This window comes from Somniosus microcephalus, unplaced genomic scaffold (genome assembly GCF_052327205.1).
Source record: "Somniosus microcephalus isolate GS21.2 unplaced genomic scaffold, FLI_Smic_1.0 unresolved_chr1, whole genome shotgun sequence".
In the NCBI taxonomy this organism is placed as follows: domain Eukaryota; kingdom Metazoa; phylum Chordata; class Chondrichthyes; order Squaliformes; family Somniosidae; genus Somniosus; species Somniosus microcephalus.
This window is the reverse complement of record NW_028225179.1, coordinates 9,776,543-9,795,214: the sequence shown is the minus strand read 5'-3', so window position 1 is coordinate 9,795,214 and position 18,672 is coordinate 9,776,543. Positions and strand designations below refer to the sequence as shown.

Below are 18,672 nucleotides of genomic sequence, written 5' to 3'. Positions count from 1 at the left end.
CCATTCTTCCTACCAAAATGTAATACCTCACATTTATCTGTTCAGCCTTGGTCACTCTGCAAAACTCTGAAATGTTTAATAATGAAATCAGGGAGTCAAAAAGCTCAGGTACGGCAGTTTAAAAAGACAGTCCCTGACCAGTTTGCTGGATGCTGACACTCAGTGCTCACGAGGATAGAATGTCACATTCCCCAGGCACGGACATCCAGCACCTCGATAACAGCAACAATTCACAAAACAATGGCAATATAACTTGGAGCAGAGACGGTTAAATGGAGCTGTGATCGAGGTGCTCAAAATTAGGAGGGGTTTTGATCGAGCAAACAAGGAGAAGCTGTTGTCACTGGCAGGAGGGTCGGTAACGAGAGGACACAGATTTCAGATCATTGGCAAAAGTATCGGGAGAGGAAATGAGGAGACTTTTTTTACACAGCGAATTGTGATGATCTGGAATGCGCTGCCTGAATGGGAGGTGGAAGCAGATTCAATAGTAACTTTCAATAGGGAATTGGATATATATTAAAAGCAGAAATTTGCAGGGCTGTGGGGAAAGAGCAGGGCAGTGGGACTAATTGCATCGCTCTTTCAGAGAGCCGGCACCAGCACGATGGGCTGAAAGGCATCCCACTGTGCTCTATGATTCTATAACATCAGCTTCTCTCTGCTCACTAGTACTGAGAGAACAGGGAATAATCTTTAAATCCAGCCCAGTTATTGGGGGCTCTTAACATTAACAAGCCCCAGTTGCCTGAATTAACATGGTTCAGTCCTGGATGTGATTAAAGGCATCAGAAACAGTGGAATCGACCCACCGCAGTCACACTGTGGACACTCTGGTGTGTCAGCGGGTGGGATACACCAGGGAATCCCTTTCCACACACTGAGGTTGACTCTAATGATCAGGAGTCCCAGGGTTTCGGATACCAGATAATCAAGCTCACAAAACCACAAATTGTCTCTCCAGGCTTTATTAAGAGCTCTGCATAACACAGATCGGGTGATAATTCCTTCAATCTGGGGAATAGAAGTACAGTGGATTCGCGCGCGATCTTCTCGAGTCTGTTCCAACTGACAACGGCTTAAGTGGCCTGTTCTTATACACAAGCTTGGTTACCGCTCAGGAAATGGGATTGTTTGGACCCGTCTGTTGACCGCCTCCTGAACTCCTGCTAATTCAGAGAATTTAGTCCATCTGTGACCAGACTATAACCACAAGCCCGTCTGGTTATCACACCTATACGGTCCGTGAGGTTATTATCAGATTCACACCCAGACGTTGTGCCTTCACTTGTCTGGCGCTTCATCCCATAACATGGGTACAGGGGCTCAGTAATGTTTCATTCATCAGAAAAAGACAAAGTACAACAACGTACTGGTCAGCTTAACAGAATCTCATCATATTTATGGGGCCATAAATATAATAGTCATTAATAAATCCAGGAGGGAATTCAGGAGAAACTTCTTTACCCAGAGAGTGATGAGAATGTGGAACTCGCTCCCACAAGGAGTAGTTGAGGTGAACGGCATAGATGTATTTAAGGAGAAGCCAGATAAACATAGGAGGATATGTCGGAGGAGGCTCGTGTGGAGCATAAACCCCGGCATGGACCAGTTGGGCCGAATGGCCTGTTTCTGTGCTGTACATTCAATGTAATAACATGACCAGTCGACCGGCGCGCTCGAGGCCTTCCGCGACCGGTGGGTACCGGAGGGACTGGCGTGCATCATCACCACCGAAAATAGAATTTTAATTTAAGTTTCCTTTAAACTTTTTTTGTTACAGGTTTTATTGGTTGTGGTGGTTGACTTTTAATAGGCAATTGCCTGTGATAAGGAGAAAAACAAAAATAACATTAACAGTCAAATCAAGGGAATCATCAGCACAACAGATTGAAAGATTAAACAATAGTACAAGAATTTATAAAACATTCATCCATTCCACGTTCATGTCACCCCAGCTGTCTCCAGGGCCCTGCGCTACAGAACAGTGTGAACTCGCTGGTGTCTCAGCAGGTGATTGGAGCGTTTAAAGCTCTTCCCACAGTCAGAACATGTAAACGGCCTCTCATCAGTATGAACAAGCTGGTGTGCCAGCAGGTTGGTGGACTGCAAGAATCCCTTTCCACACACGGAGCAGGGAAATTGCCTCTCCCCAGTGTGAACTCGCTGGTGTCTGGTCAGATCCCTGGAGCTTTTAAAGCTCTTCCCACAGTCAGAACATGTAAACGCTCTCTCATCAGTGTGAACAAGCTGGTGTGCCAGCAGGTTGGTGGACTGCAAGAATCCCTTTCCACACACGGAGCAGGGAAATGGCCTCTCCCCAGTGTGAACTCGCTGGTGTCTGGTCAGATCCCCGGAGCTTTTAAAGTTCTTCCCACAGTCAGAACATGTAAACGGCCTCTCATCAGTGTGAACAAGCTGGTGTGCCAGTAGGTTGGTGGACTGCAAGAATCCCTTTCCACACACGGAGCAGGTGAACCGCCTCTCCCCAGTGTGAACTCGCTGGTGTCTGGTCAGATCCCTGGAGCTTTTAAAGCTCTTCCCACAGTCAGAACATGTAAACGGCCTCTCATCAGTGTGAACAAGATGGTGTTGCTTCAGGTCCCCGGCGTATTTAAAGCTCTTTTGACATGCAAAACATTTAAAGGCTCTCTCATCAGTGTGAACAAGCTGGTGTATCAGCAACTTAGATGAATCAGTGAATCCCTTTCCACACACAGAGCAGGGAAATGGCCTCTCCCCAGTGTGAACTCGCTGGTGTCTGGTCAGAACCCAGGAGCTTTTAAAACTCTTCCCACAGTCGGAACATGTAAATGCTCTCTCATCAGTGTGAACTTGCTGGTGTTGCATCAGGCCCCTAGAGCATTTAAAGCTCTTCCCACAGTCAGAACATTTAAAGGGTTTCTCATCAGTGTGAACAAGCTGGTGTTGCTTCAGATGCTTGGAACATTTGAAGCTCTTCCCGCAGTCAGAACATTTAAACGGCCTCTCATCAGTGTGAACTTGCTGGTGTCTCAGCAGGTGGGATGGGTAAGTGAATCCCTTCCCACACACGGAGCAGGTGAATGGACTGTCCTTGGGGTGACTGCACCGATGAACTTCTGACGTAGACGGGGAACTGAATCTCTTCCCGCTGTCCCCACCTTTACCCGGTTTCTCCCCGGTGTGACTGTGCACGTGTCTCGCCAGGTCAGGCAGTCGGCTGAAGGCGAGTCCACACACTGAACACGTGTGCGGTTCGTTATCGCTGCAATCGCTGCTTTCTCCTTCCATGTACAAAGGCCGATGATATTCAGGTCCTGATGAATCAAGCGACTCTGTCTGATCCTGACGTTATGTTTGGTCTGAGCTTCCTGTCTGTAAATGTTCCACTTATAAAACCCTGTAAAAGGTGTGTAGAAATGGGTAAGAGGGAGAATGATGCCTCATGTCACTCTTTCCCAGCCCAGGGGCAGTGAAGCTGATTTTCAGGCCCCAGCTGCTGCACAGGTTGGTTGAAAGGATCAACAGTAATGGCGGCTGCAATCCCCACAAGCCCCTGCACTCCAGAAAGCGCTCTGGCCGCCGCGCTGAGTTGTGGCTGACACCGCGCATGCGCCCCATGGCCCCGCCCTCTCCTGCTCCACAGGCGCCCGGCCCGCACCGCGCATGCTCAGCAAACCCTGGGCCCCTGTCAATCATCCTCCCCCACCCCTGCACGCTGGGCCCGAGCTCCAGGCTGCCGCGCGGGGCTTTCTTTGTAAAGTCGGTGTTGGTTAAGAGCTGCAATCAGTGAGGGAAACATAGAAACATAGAAGATAGGAGCAGGAGTAGGCCATTCGGCCCCTCGAGCCTGCTCCGCCATTCAATGAGATCATGGCTGATCACCCAAATTCAGTACCCTGTCCCTGCTTTCTCCCCATACCCCTTGATCCCTTTAGCCTTAAGAAATATATCCAACTCCTTCTTGAATATATTTAATGAATTGGCCTCTACTGCCTTCTGTGGTAGAGAATTCCATAGGTTCACCACTCTCTGGGTGAAGAAATTCCTCCTCATCTCAGTTCTAAATGGCTTACCCCTTATCCTTATACTGTGACCCCTGGTTCTGGACTCCCCGACCAGCAGGAACATTCTTCCTGCATCTAGTCTGTCCAGTCCTGTCAGAATTTTATAAGTTTCAATGAGATCCCCTCTCATTCTTCTAAACTCCAGCGAGTGTAAGCCCAATTGACCCAATCTCTCCTCATACGTCATTCCTGCCATCCCAGGTATCAGCCTGGTGAATCTTCGCTGCACTCCCTCCATGGCAAGAACATCCTTCCTCAGATAAGGCGACCAAAACTGCACACAATACTCAAGGTGTGGTCTCACCAAGGCCCTGTACAACTGCAGCAAGACATCCTTGTTCCTGTACTCAAACCCTCTCGCTACGAAGGCCAACATACCATTTGCCTTCTTCACCGCCTGCTGCACCTGCATGCTTACCTTCAGCAACTGGTGCATAAGGACACCCAGGTCTCGTTGCACTTCCCCTTCTCCCAATCTATTGCCATTCAGATAATAATCTGCCTTCCTGATTTTGCCACCAAAGTGGACAACCTCGCATTTATCCACGTTATATTGCATCTGCCATGCTTTTGCCCAATCACTCAACCTGTCCAAATCATCCTGGGGTTTCTTGGCATCCTCCTCACCGCACACACGCACACCCAGCTTTGTGTCGTCTGCAAATTTGGAAATATTACATCTAGTTCCCTTGTCTAGATCATTAATATATATTGTGAATAGCTGGGGCCCAAGGACCGATCCCTGCGGTACCCCACTAGTCACTGCCTGCCACTTGGAAAAGGACCTGTTTATTCCAACTCTTTGCTTTCTGTCTGCCAACCAGTTCTCTATCCAAGTCAATACCTTGCCCCTAATCCCATGTGCCTTAACTTTACACGCTAATCTCTTATGCGGGACCTTATCGAAGGCCTTCTGAAAGTCCAGATACACCACATCCACTGGTTCTCCCTTATCTATTTTACCAGTTACATCCTCAAAAAATTCCAGATTAGTCAAGCACGATTTACCTTTTGTGAATCCATGTTGACTTTGTCCGATCCTGTCACTGTTTTCCAAGTGTTCTGCTATTACATCTTTTATAATGGACTCTAGCATTTTCCCCACTACCGATGTCAGGCTTACCGGTCCGTAATTCCCCGTTTTCTCTCTGCCACCTTTTTTGAATAGTGGGGTAACATTAGCTACCCTCCAATCCATGGGTACTGTTCCAGATTCCATCGAATGTTGGAAGATGATCAGCAATGCATCTACTATTTCTAGGGCCACTTCCTTAAGTACCCTAGGATGTAGATTATCAGGCCCTGGGGATTTATCAGCCTTCAATCCCATCAATTTCCCTAACACCATTTCCCTACAAATACTGATTTCTTTCAGTTCCTCCCTTTCATCAGACCCTATGTTCCCCAGCATCTCTGGGAGGTTATTTGTGTCCTCCTTTGTGAAGACAGAACCAATATATGTATTTAGTTGGTCAGCCATTTCTTTGTTCCCCATTATAAATTCCTCTGATTCTGACTGCAAGGGACCTACGCTTGACTTCACCAATTTTTTTCTCTTCACATATCTATAAAAGCTTTTACAGTCAGTTTTTATGTTCCCTGAAAACTTACTCTCATATTCTATTTTCCCTTTCTTAATTAATCCCTTTGTCCTCCTTTGTTGAATCCTAAACTGCTCCCAATCCTCAGGTTTACTGCTTTTTCTGGCCAATTTATATGTCCTCTCCTTGGATCTTATGCTATCCCTAATTTCCTTTGTTAGCCACGGTTGAGTCACCTTTTTTGTTTTATTTTTATGCCAAACTGGGATGAACAAATTCTGTAGTTCATCCATGCGGTCTTTGAATGTTTGCCATTGCCTATCCACCGTCAACCCTTTGAGTGACATTCTCCAATCAATCCTACCCAACTCGCGCCTCAGACCATCATAGTTTCCTTTATTTAAATTCAGGACCCTAGTCTCTGAGTCAACTACTTCATTCTCCATCTTAATGAAGAATTCTATCATATTATGATTGCTCTGACCCAAGGGGCCCCGTACAAGATTGCTAATTAATCCTTTCTCATTACATAATACCCAGTCTAAGATGGCCTGATCTCTGGTTGGTTCCTCGACATATTGGTCCAGCAAACCATCCTGTAAGCACTCCAGGAATTCCTTCTCCACAGTATTGTTACTAATTTGGTTAGCCCAATCTATATGTAGATTAAAGTCACCCATGATAACTACTGTGCCCTTATTGCACGCTTCTCTAATTTCCCTTTTAATGCCATCCCCAAACTCCGCATTACTGTTTGGAGGTCTATATACCACTCCCACTAAAGTTATCTGGCCCTTGGTATTTCTCAGTTCTACCCGTACAGATTCCACATCATCAGAGCTAATATCCTTCCTTACAATTGTGTTAATCCCTTCTTTAACCAGCAATGCTTCCTCACCTCCCTTTCCTTTTTGCTTTTCTTTCCTGAATATTGAATATCCCTGGATGTTGAGTTCCCAGCATTGGGAGCTTTACTCTGTATCTAACCCATGCTGTACCTGCCCTGGGGGTGTTTGATGGGACAATGTAGAGAGCTTTACTCTGTATCTAACCCGCGCTGTACCTGCCCTGCGGGTGTTTGATGGGACAGTGTAGAGGGGGCTTTACTCTGTATCTAACTCATGCTGTACCTGCCCTGGGAGTGTTTGATGGGACAGTGTAGAGGGAGCATTACTCTGTACCTAACCCATGGTGTAGCTGGCCTGGGAGTGTTTGATGGGACAGTGTAGAGGGAGCTTTACTCTGTATCTAACCTGCGCTGTACCTGCCCTGGGGAAGGTATTCTGTAGCATCATAAACAAAAGACTTATAAACTTCCTTGAGGAGCACAATGTCTTGAGTAAAAGCCAAATTGGATTCCTGCCAAACTATAGAACATCAGATCATATCTTCACCCTACAGACCCTAATTGACAAACACGTTCATCAAAACAAAAGCAAAATCTTTGCATGCTTTATAGATTTCCAGAAGGCTTTCAACTCCATCTGGCATGACGGTTTATTCCTGAAACTTATCGAAAGCGGGGTAGGGGGAAAAACATATGATGTAATTAAATCAATGTATACAAACAACAAATGTGCAGTTAAAATTGGAGACAAACAAACAAAATACTTCCCACAGGGGCGGGGGGGGGGGTGATGCAGGGCTCGCCAATCTCACCGACACTCTTTAATATTTACATAAATGAATTGGCAAAACTACTTGAACAATCTACAGCACCCGGCCTCACCCTATATGAATCCAAGGTTAAATTCCTCCTCTATGCAGACGACCTGGTTCTGCTGTCGCCAACTAAGGAGGGTCTACAGCAGAACCTGGATCTGCTGGAGTCATACTGCTAGACTTGAGCCATGACAATAAATCCCCAAAAAACCAAAGTCCTTGTGTTCCAGCAAAGATCCAGACATCAGGGACCCAAAATAAATTTCACACTAGGAACAACCAAAATTGAACAAACCACTAACTACACATACTTGGGCTTAAAAATCAGTTCTATGGGAAATTTCAAACTGGCTGTGAATGAACTGAAAGAGAAAGCAAGAAGGGCTTTCTATGCCATTAAAAAGTTATTTCCAAATAGAAATCCCAATTAGCATTTGGCTCAAAATTTTCAAATCAGTAATTGAACCAATTGCACTCTATGGCAGTGAGGTGTGGGGACCGCTAACACAACAAGAATTTGCAAAATGGGACAAACACCCAATTGAGATCCTACATGCAGAATTCTGTAAAAGTATCCTCCGGACTCAAAGGAAAACCGTAAACAATGCATGCAGGGCAGAACTAGGCCAATATCCATTAATAATCACTATCCAAAAAAGAGCCACCAAATTTTGGAAACACCTAGAAATGAGCAACCCCCAATGCTATCATTACGAAGCCCTGAAATGCCAAGAGAGGACCATAAAGAAGAATACCCTCAGTCAACTAGTCCTGGGACTCAGTGAAGTAACTACTAACACTAACCAGCCCCAGGACAGTGACAGCGTATCACAAAGAATTCGACCCAACACAATCGTCGCGAAGCAAAAGGAATAATATCTGTCATATTGGGCAGAAACAACAAAAACCCAAAGCAAACTCAATTGCTACTTGGCCCTAAACAGACAATACAACATGGCTGAATACCTGACCATGGTAAAGGATAGCAAACTGAGAAAAACTTTGACAATGTACAGACTTAGTGAACATAACCTGGCGATCGAAAAAGGTAGACACAGACAGACCCGGCTACCAAGAGAGGACAGGATATGCTCTCACCGCAGTCAGGGAGTGGTGGAGACAGAGATGCACTTCCTCACAGCTTGTAGAAAATATCAGGGCATAAGGGAGAATTTCTACCCAAAATTCACAAAAATATGCCCAGAATTCAGAAATTTGAATGACGACCAAAAACTCCCATACCTACTAGGGGAAGAGAGAAATTGCATAACACTAGCGGCACACTATGTTACAGCTTGCCATAAACAGAGGGACAACGAGTAAATATAAGAAAAGAGTATATATAAATTATATGAAAGTATATATTTATACACTCAGGGATATATCTGTTTATACACTGTATGGATAGATCTGTATTTTTGTGAACAAACATGAATGTTTTCCGATGCTTTGGCAACATAAGATGTAACTTGTCATGCCAATAAAGCGATTTGAATTGAAATTGAATTCAATTGAATTGAGTGTTTGATGGGGCAACGTAGAGGGAGCTTTGCTCTGTATTTAACCCTGTGCTGTACATGCCCTGGGGGAGTTTGATGGGACAATGTAGAGGGAGCTTTGCTCAGTATCTAACTCATGCTGTATCTGCCCTAGGAGGGTTTGATGGGACAGTGTAGAGGGAGCTTTACTCTGTATCTAACCTGCGCTGTACCTGCCCTGGGGGAGTTTGATGGGACAATGTAGAGGGAGCTTTGCTCTGTATCTAACCCATGCTGTACCTGCCCTGGGAGTGTTTGATGGGACAGTGTAGAGGGAGCTTCACTCTGTATCTAACTCATGCTGTACATGCCCTGGGAGTGTTTGATGGGACAATGTAGAGGGAGCTTTGCTCTGTATCTAACCCTGTGCTGTACATGCCCTGGGAGTGTTTGATGGGACAATGTAGAGGGAGCTTTACTCTGTATCTAACCCGCGCTGTACCTGCCCTGGGGGTGTTTGATGGGACAATGTAGAGAGCTTTACTCTGTATCTAACCCGCGCTGTACCTGCCCTGCGGGTGTTTGATGGGACAGTGTAGAGGGGGCTTTACTCTGTATCTAACTCATGCTGTACCTGCCCTGGGAGTGTTTGATGGGACAGTGTAGAGGGAGTATTACTCTGTACCTAACCCATGGTGTAGCTGGCCTGGGAGTGTTTGATGGGACAGTGTAGAGGGAGCTTTACTCTGTATCTTACCCGCGCTGTACCTGCCCTGGGGGTGTTTGATGTGACAATGTAGAGGGAGCTTTACACTCTAACCCACGCTGTACGTGCCCTGGGAGTGTTTGATGGGACAGTGTAGAGGGAGCTTTACTCTGTATCTAACCCGCGCTGTACGTGCCCTGGGAGTGTTTGATGGGACAGTGTAGAGGGAGCTTTACTCTGTATCTAGCCCGCGCTGTACGTGCCCTGGGAGTGTTTGATGGGACAGTGTAGAGGGAGCTTTACTCTGTATCTAACCCGTGCTGTACCTGCCCTGTGAGTGTTTGATGGGACAGTGTAGAGGGAGCTTTACTCTGTATCTAACCCGTGCTGTACCTGCCCTGGGAGTGTTTGATGGGATAGTGTAGAGGGAGCTTTACTCTGTATCTAACCCGTGCTGTACCTGCCCTGGGAGTGTTTGATGGGACAGTGTAGAGGGAGCTTTACTCTGTATCTAACCCGTGCTGTACCTGCCCTGTGAGTGTTTGATGGGACAGTGTAGAGGGAGCTTTACTCTGTATCTAACCCGTGCTGTACCTGCCCTGGGAGTGTTTGATGGGATAGTGTAGAGGGAGCTTTACTCTGTATCTACCCCATGCTGTACCTGCCCTGGGAGTGTTTGATGGGATAGTGTAGAGGGAGCTTTACTCTGTATCTAACCCGTGCTGTACCTGCCCTGGGAGTGTTTGATGGGATAATACAGAGGGAGCCTATTGCCCATGATGCACCCTCCAATTAATGCTCCGATGGTCCCAGCACTTGATCCCCCTGAAGATCCCTCCACTTATTGCCTCTGATGCCCTTCCTGTTACAGGGAATAGACTTGTTTCAGAGCACAATGGAGGGGGAGGTACTATCCTTGCCGTGTTCCAAACACCATTCCCACAAACCGTCTCTCTCTGACAAAGCAGGAGGGAGACACACTGATATAAAGAGAGGGGAGACTTTCTGGAGTAGAGTCATCAAGTAATACAGCACAGAAAGAGGCCCTTCGGCCCATCGTGTCCACGCCGCCCATCAAGCCCTGTCCAATCTAATCCCATTTTCCAGCATTTGGTCCGTAGCCTTGTATGCTGCGGCATTTCAAGTGCCCATCTAAATGCTTCTTGAATGTTGTGAGGGTTCCTGCCTCTACCACCCTTTCAGGCAGTGAGTTCCAGATTCCAACCACCCTCTGGGTGAAAAAGTTTTTCCTCAAATCCCCTCTAAATCTCCTGCCCCTTACCCTGAATCTATGCCCCCTTGTTATTGACCCCCCTACTAAGGGGAAGAGTTCCTCTTTATCTACCCTATCTATGCCCCTCATAATTTTGTACACCTCAATCAGGTCCCCCCTCAGCCTTCTCTGCTCCAAGGAAAACAACCCCAGCCTGTCCAGTCTTTCTTCATAGCTGAAGCGCTCCAGCCCAGGTAACATCCTGGTGAATCTTCTCTGCACCCTCTCCAAAGCAATCACATCCTTCCTATAGTGTGGCGACCAGAACTGCACACAGTACTCCAGCTGTGGCCTTACCAGCGTTTTCTACAGCTCCATCATAACCTCCCTGCTCTTATATTCTATGCCTCGGCTAATGAAGGCAAGTATCCCATATGCCTTTTTAACCACCTTATCCACCTGTTCTGCTGCCTTCAGGGATCTATTTACATGCACACCAAGGTCCCTCTGACCCTCTGTCTTTCCTAGGGTCTTACCATTCATTTTGTATTCCCTTGCCTTGTTAGTCCCTCCAAAATGCATCACCTCACACTTTTCAGGGTTAAATTCCATTTGCCACTGTTCCGCCCATCTGACCAACCCATCTATATCGTCCTGTAGCCTGTGGCTTCCCACTCGCTATTTACCACCCCACCAATTTTCGTGTCATCTGCGAACTTACTGATCATACCTTTTACATTCACATCCAAATCATTAATGTAGACCACAAACAGCAAAGGACCCAGCACCGATCCCTGCGGTACCCCACTGGACACAGGCTTCCAGTCACAAAAACAACCTTCCACCATCACCCTCTGCCTTCTGCCACTAAGCCAGTTTTGGATCCAATGTGCCAAGGCACCCTGGATTCCATGGGCTCTTACCTTCCTGACCAGTCTCCTATGCAGGACTTTATCAAAAGCCTTACTGAAATCCATGTATACCACATCCACTGCACTACCCTCATCCACACACCTAGTCACCCCCTCGAAAAATTCAATCAAGTTGGTCAGACATGATCTTCCCTTGACAAAGCTATGCTGGCTATCCCTAATTAATCCTTGCCTCTCCAAGTGGAGACTAATTCTGTCCCTCAGAATTTTTTCCAATAATTTCCCTACCACTGATGTTGGGCTCACTGGCCTGTAATTCCCTGGTTTATCCCTACTACCCTTCTTGAATAATGGTACTACGTTAGCTGTTCTCCAGTCCTCTGGCACTATCCCTAATTTCCCTCGTTAGCCACGGTTGAGTCACCTTTTTTGTTTTATTTTTATGCCAAACTGGGATGAACAAATTCTGTAGTTCATCCATGCGGTCTTTGAATGTTTGCCATTGCCTATCCACCGTCAACACTTTGAGTGACATTCCCCAATCAATCCTACCCAACTCGTGCTTCAGACCATCGTAGTTTCCTTTATTTAAATTCAGGACCCTAGTCTCTGATTCAACAACTTCATTCCCCATCTTAATGAAGAATTCTATCATATTATGATCGCTCTGACCCAAGGGGCCTCATACAACAAGATTGTTAATTAATCCTTTCTCGTTACATAATACCCAGTCTAAGATGGCCGGATCTCTGGTTGGTTCCTTGACATATAGGTCCAGGAAACCATCCCGTAAACACTCCAGGAATTCCTCCTCCACAATATTGTTACTAATGTGGTTAGCCCAAATTAAGGTATAATTTTGTATGCTTCAATGAGATCCCCTCTCATTCTTCTGAATTCAAGAGAATACAGGTCTAGTTTACTCAATCTCTTCTAATACGACAGTCCCACCATCCCAGGAATCAATCTCGTGAACCTTTGTTGCACTCCCTCTATGGTAAGTATATCCTTCCTTAGGTAAGGAGACCAAAATTGTACACCGTACTCCAGGTGTGGTCTCACCAAGGCCCTATATAATTGGAAGCAGCATTGGTGGTACCTCTCCAGTGCTTTGAGGTGCACTGGAGAGGTACCACCAACGCTGCCTCCACAAGATCCTGCAAATTCATTGGCAGGATAGACGCACCAACGTCAGTGTTCTGGCTCAGGCCAACATCACCAGCATCGAAGCTTTGACCACGCTCGATCAGCTCCGATGGACAGGTCACACTGTCCGCATGCCCGATACGAGACTCCCAAAGCAGGCGCTCTACTCGGAGCTCCGGCATGGTAAGAGAGCCCCAGGTGTGCAGAGGAAACGCTTCAAGGACACCCTCAAAGCCTCCTTGAAAAGGTGCAACATCCCCACTGACACCTGGGAATCCCTGGCCCAAGACCACACAAAGTGGAGGAGGAGCATCCGGGAAGGCGCCGAACACCTCGAGTCTCTTCGCCGGGAGCAAGCGGAAGCCAAGCGCAAGCAGCGCACGTCAACCCAAGCACCCCACCCACCCGCCCCTTCAACCGCCGTCTGCCCCACCTGTGTGGACTCATCAGTCACCCGAGAACTCATTTTCAATGTGCAAGCAAGTTATCCTCGGTTCCGAGGGACAGCCGAAGAAGAAGCTATAACTGGAGTAAGACTTCTTTACTTCTGTACTCAAATCCTCTTGGAATGAAGGCCAGCATACCATTTGCCTTCTTAACCGCCTTTCACGACCACCGGACATCCCAAAGCGCTTTACAGTCAATGAAGTACTTTTTGAAGTGTAGTCACTGTTGTAATGTGGGAAACGCGGCAGCCAAATTGCACACAGCAAGCTCCAACAAACAGCAATGTGAAAATGGCCAGATAATGTTATTTCGTCATTTTGATTGAGGGATAAATATTGGGCTCAAAACACTGGGGATAACGTCTTCGAAATAGCCCCACGGGATCTTTTACGCCCACCTGAGGGGGCAGACGGGGGCCTCGGTTTAACGTCTCATCCGTAAGACAGCACCTCCGACACTGCAGCGCTCCTTCATTACTGCCCCTCTGACAATGCAGCGCTCCCTCAGCATTGCTTCCCCCGACAGTGCGGCGCTCCCGCAGTACCGCCCCTCCGACAGTGCAGCGCTCCCTGAGCACTGTCCCTCCGACAGTGCAGCGCTCCCTCAGTACTGCCCATTCGACAGTGCGGAGCTCCCTCAGTACTGCCCCCCGCACCCCCCCCCCCCCCGACAGTGCAGCGCTCCCTCAGCACTGTCCCTCCGACAGTGCAGCACTCCTCAGCACTGTCCCTCCGACAGTGCAGCACTCCTCAGCACTGCCCCTCCGACAGTGCAGCGCTCCCTCAGTACCATCCCTCCGACAGTGTGGCGCTCCCTCAGCACCGCACTGGAGTGTCAGCCTCGCTTTATGTGCTCAAGTCCCTGGAGCGGGATTTGAACCCACAACCTTCTGACTCTGCTATCCACTAAGCCACAGCTGACTCCAGTCTTTTACACAGTTTCATCATAACTTCCTTGCTTTTGCACTCTACGCCTCTCCTAAAGCAGGGGAGTTATGATGAATTGTTAAACAGTTTTTTTTGCAGAGTGACCAAGGCTGTCTGTAGGAAACAATTGTGCATTTGAAAGAAGCTTGTATTGTGAAGCTTGTGCCCCTTTGCCAGGCCCGCTGCCTGCGGCCCCTCTCCCAGATTCCAGCCCCAGCTCTGTGCTGCCTGCGGCCCCTCTCCCAGATTCCAGCCCCAGCTCTGTGCTGCCTGCGGCCCCTCTCCCAGATTCCAGCCCCAGCTCTGTGCTGCCTGCGGCCCCTCTCCCAGATTCCAGCCCCAGCTCTGTGCTGACTGCGGCCACTCTCCCAGATTCCAGCCCCAGCTCTGTGCTGACTGCGGCCACTCTCCCAGATTCCAGCCCCAGCTCTGTGCTGACTGAGCTGCTCTCACCTGGGGACAGCGCGTCACAATCGGCCCCAGCGCACCTGAGCTGGAGAGGAGGCCCCGCCCGCTTGCCGCGCCACCATTGGTTGGGGGGGCCCGGCCCGCCCTCGTCCTATTGGTCAGAGCTCCCGTCAGTCACAGGCCCGGGCCGGCCTCCATCCACGTGATTCGGCCTCTTCCTGTGATGAAGTCTCAATCGGGCCCCAACCTCAGCGCCGGGGAGGGATGGTCCCGCCCCCTTGCCGCGCCGCCATTGCTTGGAGGACCGGCCGCCCAGTTCAGTCATCCCAGCTGAGCCCTCTTCCTATTGGTTAGCGCCCCCGTCAGTCAGAATCACATTGCTGTGGCTCAATCCGCTCCGTTTGGTGTCCGCAGCGGTCCCGCCAGATTCTCAGGTTTGGTTTCTCGTCTTTTACTTTATAATCTCGCTCTCCGCTCCCCCCTCACCTCGATTTAAATCGATTCCCCAACACTTGACTTCACTCCAGCCGCTGATTCCGCCTCTTCCCCGGGCCCGGCCTTCCGTCTGTTCCCCGGAAGCCCCGCGCAGGCGCACTGGCAGCCTGCTGTTGTGGTCGGGCCGAAGGAGCATGCGCGGCCCCGCCTCCACATTTAAAGGGACACCCACCCCTTCACATTTAAAGGGACACCCACGTCCTCCACATTTAAACGGACACCCACCGCCTCCACATTTAAAGGGACATCCACCCCCTCCACATTTAAAGGGACAGCCACCCCCTCCACATTTAAAGGTACTCCCTCCCCCCCGTCTCATGTCCTCTACTGTGGCGGAGGAATTCCTGGAGTGTTTACGGGATAGTTTCCTGGACCAATATGCCGAGGAACCAACCAGAGATCAGGCCATCTTAGACTAGGTATTATGTAACGAGAAAGGATTCATTAGCAATCTTGTTGTACGAGGCCCCTTGGATCGGAGTGATCATAATATGATCGAATTCTTCATTAAGATGGAGAATGAAGTTGTTGACTCAGAGACTAGGGTCCTAAATTTAAATAAAGGAAACTACGATGGTCTGAGGAGCGAGTTGGGTAGGATTGATTGGGGAATGTCACTCAAAGGGTTGACGGTGGATAGGCAATGGCAAACATTCAAAGACCGCATGGATGAACTACAGAATTTGTTCATCCCAGTTTGGCATAAAAATAAAACAAAAAAGGTGACTCAACTGTGGCTAACAAGGGAAATTAGGGATCGCATAAGATCCAAGGAGAGGACATATAAATTGGCCAGAAAAAGCAGTAAACCTGAGGATTGGGAGCAGTTTAGGATTGAACAAAGGAGGACAAAGGGATGAATTAAGAAGGGGAAAATAGAATATGAGAGTAAGCTTGCATGGAACATAAAAACTGACTGTAAAAGCTTTTATAGATATGTGAAGAGAAAAAGAACATAAGAAGTAGGAGCAGAAGTAGGCCATATGGCCCCTCGGGCCTGCTCCGCCATTCAATAGGATCATGGCTGATCCGAACCTAGACTCACGTCCGCTTACCTGCCCGCTCCCCGTAACCCCTAATTCCCTTATCAGTTAGGAAACTGTCTATCTCCGTTTTAAATTTATTTAATGTCTCAGCTTCCACAGCTATCTGAGGTAGCAAATTCCATAGATTTACCACCCTCTGAGTGAAGAAGTTTCTCCTCATCTCAGTTTTGAAACGGCAGCCCCTTATTCTAAGATTATGCCCCCTAGTTCTAGTCTCACCTGTCGTGATCAATAACATGTCATTCTGTGGTGGACACTAGGTGGAGCAGTAGAGCTGTATATAGCTGTATGTATAAGACTACACTACCCAGCTATATATTATATTAAGACTACATTACCCATGAGGCTAGGCTACCCACAAGGCAGCAGTCAAGATGGAAGCCTCTACAAGATGCTGTACAAGTCCACATGGCTCAATAAAATAACTAGCAAAAGCATAGCTGTGTTCACAATAAGAATGTCTATTTATTAATGAACATAACATCACCCATCAGTGGAAACATCCTCCCGGCATCCACCCGATCAAGCCCCCTCACAATCTTATATGTTTCGATAAGATCGCCTCTCATTCTTCTGAATTCCAATGAGTAGAGGCCAAACCTACTCAACCTTTCCTCATAAGTCAACCCCCTCATCTCCGGAATCAACCGAGTGAACCTTCTCTGAACTGCCTCGAGAGCAAGTATATCTTTTCTTAAATATGGAAACCAAAACTGTACGCAGTATTCCAGGTGTGGTCTCACCAATACGCTGTATAACTGAAGCAAGACTTCCCTGTTTTTATACTCCATCCCCCTTGCAATAAAAGCCAAGATTCCATTGGCCTTCCTGATCACCTGCTGTACCTGCATACTAACCTTCTGTGTTTCATGCACCAGGACCCCCAGATCCCTTTGTACTGTAGCACTTAGCAGTTTCTCTCCATTTAGATAAAAACTTGCTCTTTGATTTTTTCTGCCAAAGTGCATAACCTCACACTTTCCAACATTATATTCCATCTGCCAAATTTATGCCCACTCACTTAGCCTGTCTATGTCCTTTTGCAGGTTTTTTATGTCCTCCTCACTCACTGCTTTCCCTCCCATCTTTGTATCATCGGCAAACTTGGATATATTGCACTTGGTCCCCTCCTCCAAATCGTTAATATAGATTGTAAAGAGTTGGGGTCTCAGCACTGACCCCTGCGGAACACCACTAGTTACTGATTGCCAACCCGAGAATGAACCATTTATCCCAACTCTCTGTTTTCTGTTAGATAGCCAATCTTCCACCCATGCCAGTATATTACCCCCAATCCTGTGATTTTTTTTATCTTGTGCAGTAATCTTTCGTGTGGCACCTTGTCAAATGCCTTTTGGAAGTCGAAATACACCACATCCACTGGTTCCCCTTTATCCACCCTGTTTGTTACATCCTCAAAGAAATCGAACAAATTTGTCAAACATGACTTCCCCTTTATAAAACCATGCTGACTCTGTCCGATTAAATTATGCTTATCCAAATGTCCTGTTACTGCTTCCTTAATAATGGACTCCAACATTTTATCAACCACAGATGTTAGGCTAACTGGTCAATAGTTTCCAGCCTTTTGTCTACCTCCCTTTTTAAATAAGGGCATTACAATAGCAGTTTTCCAATCTGCTGGGACCTTGCCTGAATCCAGGGAGTTTTGGAAAATTACCACCAATGCATCCGAAATCCCCACCGCTACCTCTCTCAAGACCCTAGGATGTAAGCCATCAGGTCCAGGGGATTTATGCGCCTTAAGTCCCATTATCTTACCGAGTACCATCTCCTTAGTGATTTTAATCGTGTTTAGCTCCTCCCCCCCCATAGCCCCCTGTTTGTCCAGTGTTGGGATATTTTTAGTGTCCTCTACTGTAAAGACTGATACAAAATATTTGTTCAGCGTTTTTGCCATCTCAATGTTCCCCACTACTAATTTCCCGGTCTCGTCCTCTAAAGGACAAACATTCACTTTAGCCACCCTTTTTCTTTTTATATAACTGTAGAAACTCTTGCTATCTGTTTTTATATTTTTTGCTAGTTTACTTTCATAATCTATCTTCCCTTTCTTAATTAATCTTTTAGTTATTCTTTGCTGGCTTTTAAATGCTTCCCAATCTTCTATCCTCCCACTAGATTTGGCTACTTTATATGCCCTTGTTTTCAGTCGGATACTATCCTTTATTACTTTACTTAGCCACGGATGGCTGTCTTTTCTTTTACACCCCTTTTTCCTCAGTGGAATATATTTTTCTTGAAAGTTGTGAAATATCTCCTTGAATGTACACCACTGCTCATGTACTGCCTTACACCTTAATCTATTTTCCCAGTCCACTTTAGTCAACTCTGCTCTCATACCTTCATAGTCTACTTTATTTAAGCTTAGTACACTGGTTTGAGATCCAACTCTCTCACCCTCCAACTGAATTTGGAATTCAACCATGTTATGGTCTCTCATTCCAAGGGGATCCTTTACTAGGACAGTTTTTATTAATCCTGTCTCATTACACAGGACCAGATCTAAGATTGCCTGACCCCTGGTTGGTTCAGTAACATACTGCTCAAGGAACCCGTCCCTAATGCACTCTGTGAACTCTTCCTCAAGGCTGCCCTGCCCTTTTTGGTTTGTCCAGTCAATATGAAAGTTAATATCTCCCATGATTATAGCTGTTCCCTT

At 47.2% G+C, this 18,672-nt stretch overlaps 1 protein-coding gene across 1 annotated transcript; it reads right to left on the bottom strand.

Moving 5' to 3' along the window:
- Window positions 1-1,411: 1,411 nt before the first annotated feature.
- On the bottom strand, window positions 1,412-15,059 carry LOC147093412 (uncharacterized). Its single transcript, XM_085973896.1, has 2 exons — window positions 14,935-15,059; window positions 1,412-3,382 (listed from the first exon to the last, which is right to left on the bottom strand). The coding sequence occupies exon 2, from the start codon at window positions 3,271-3,273 to the stop codon at window positions 1,978-1,980; it is 1,296 nt and encodes a 431-aa protein (XP_085830022.1). The 5' UTR covers window positions 3,274-3,382; window positions 14,935-15,059; the 3' UTR covers window positions 1,412-1,977.
- Between the last annotated feature and the right edge of the window lie 3,613 nt (window positions 15,060-18,672).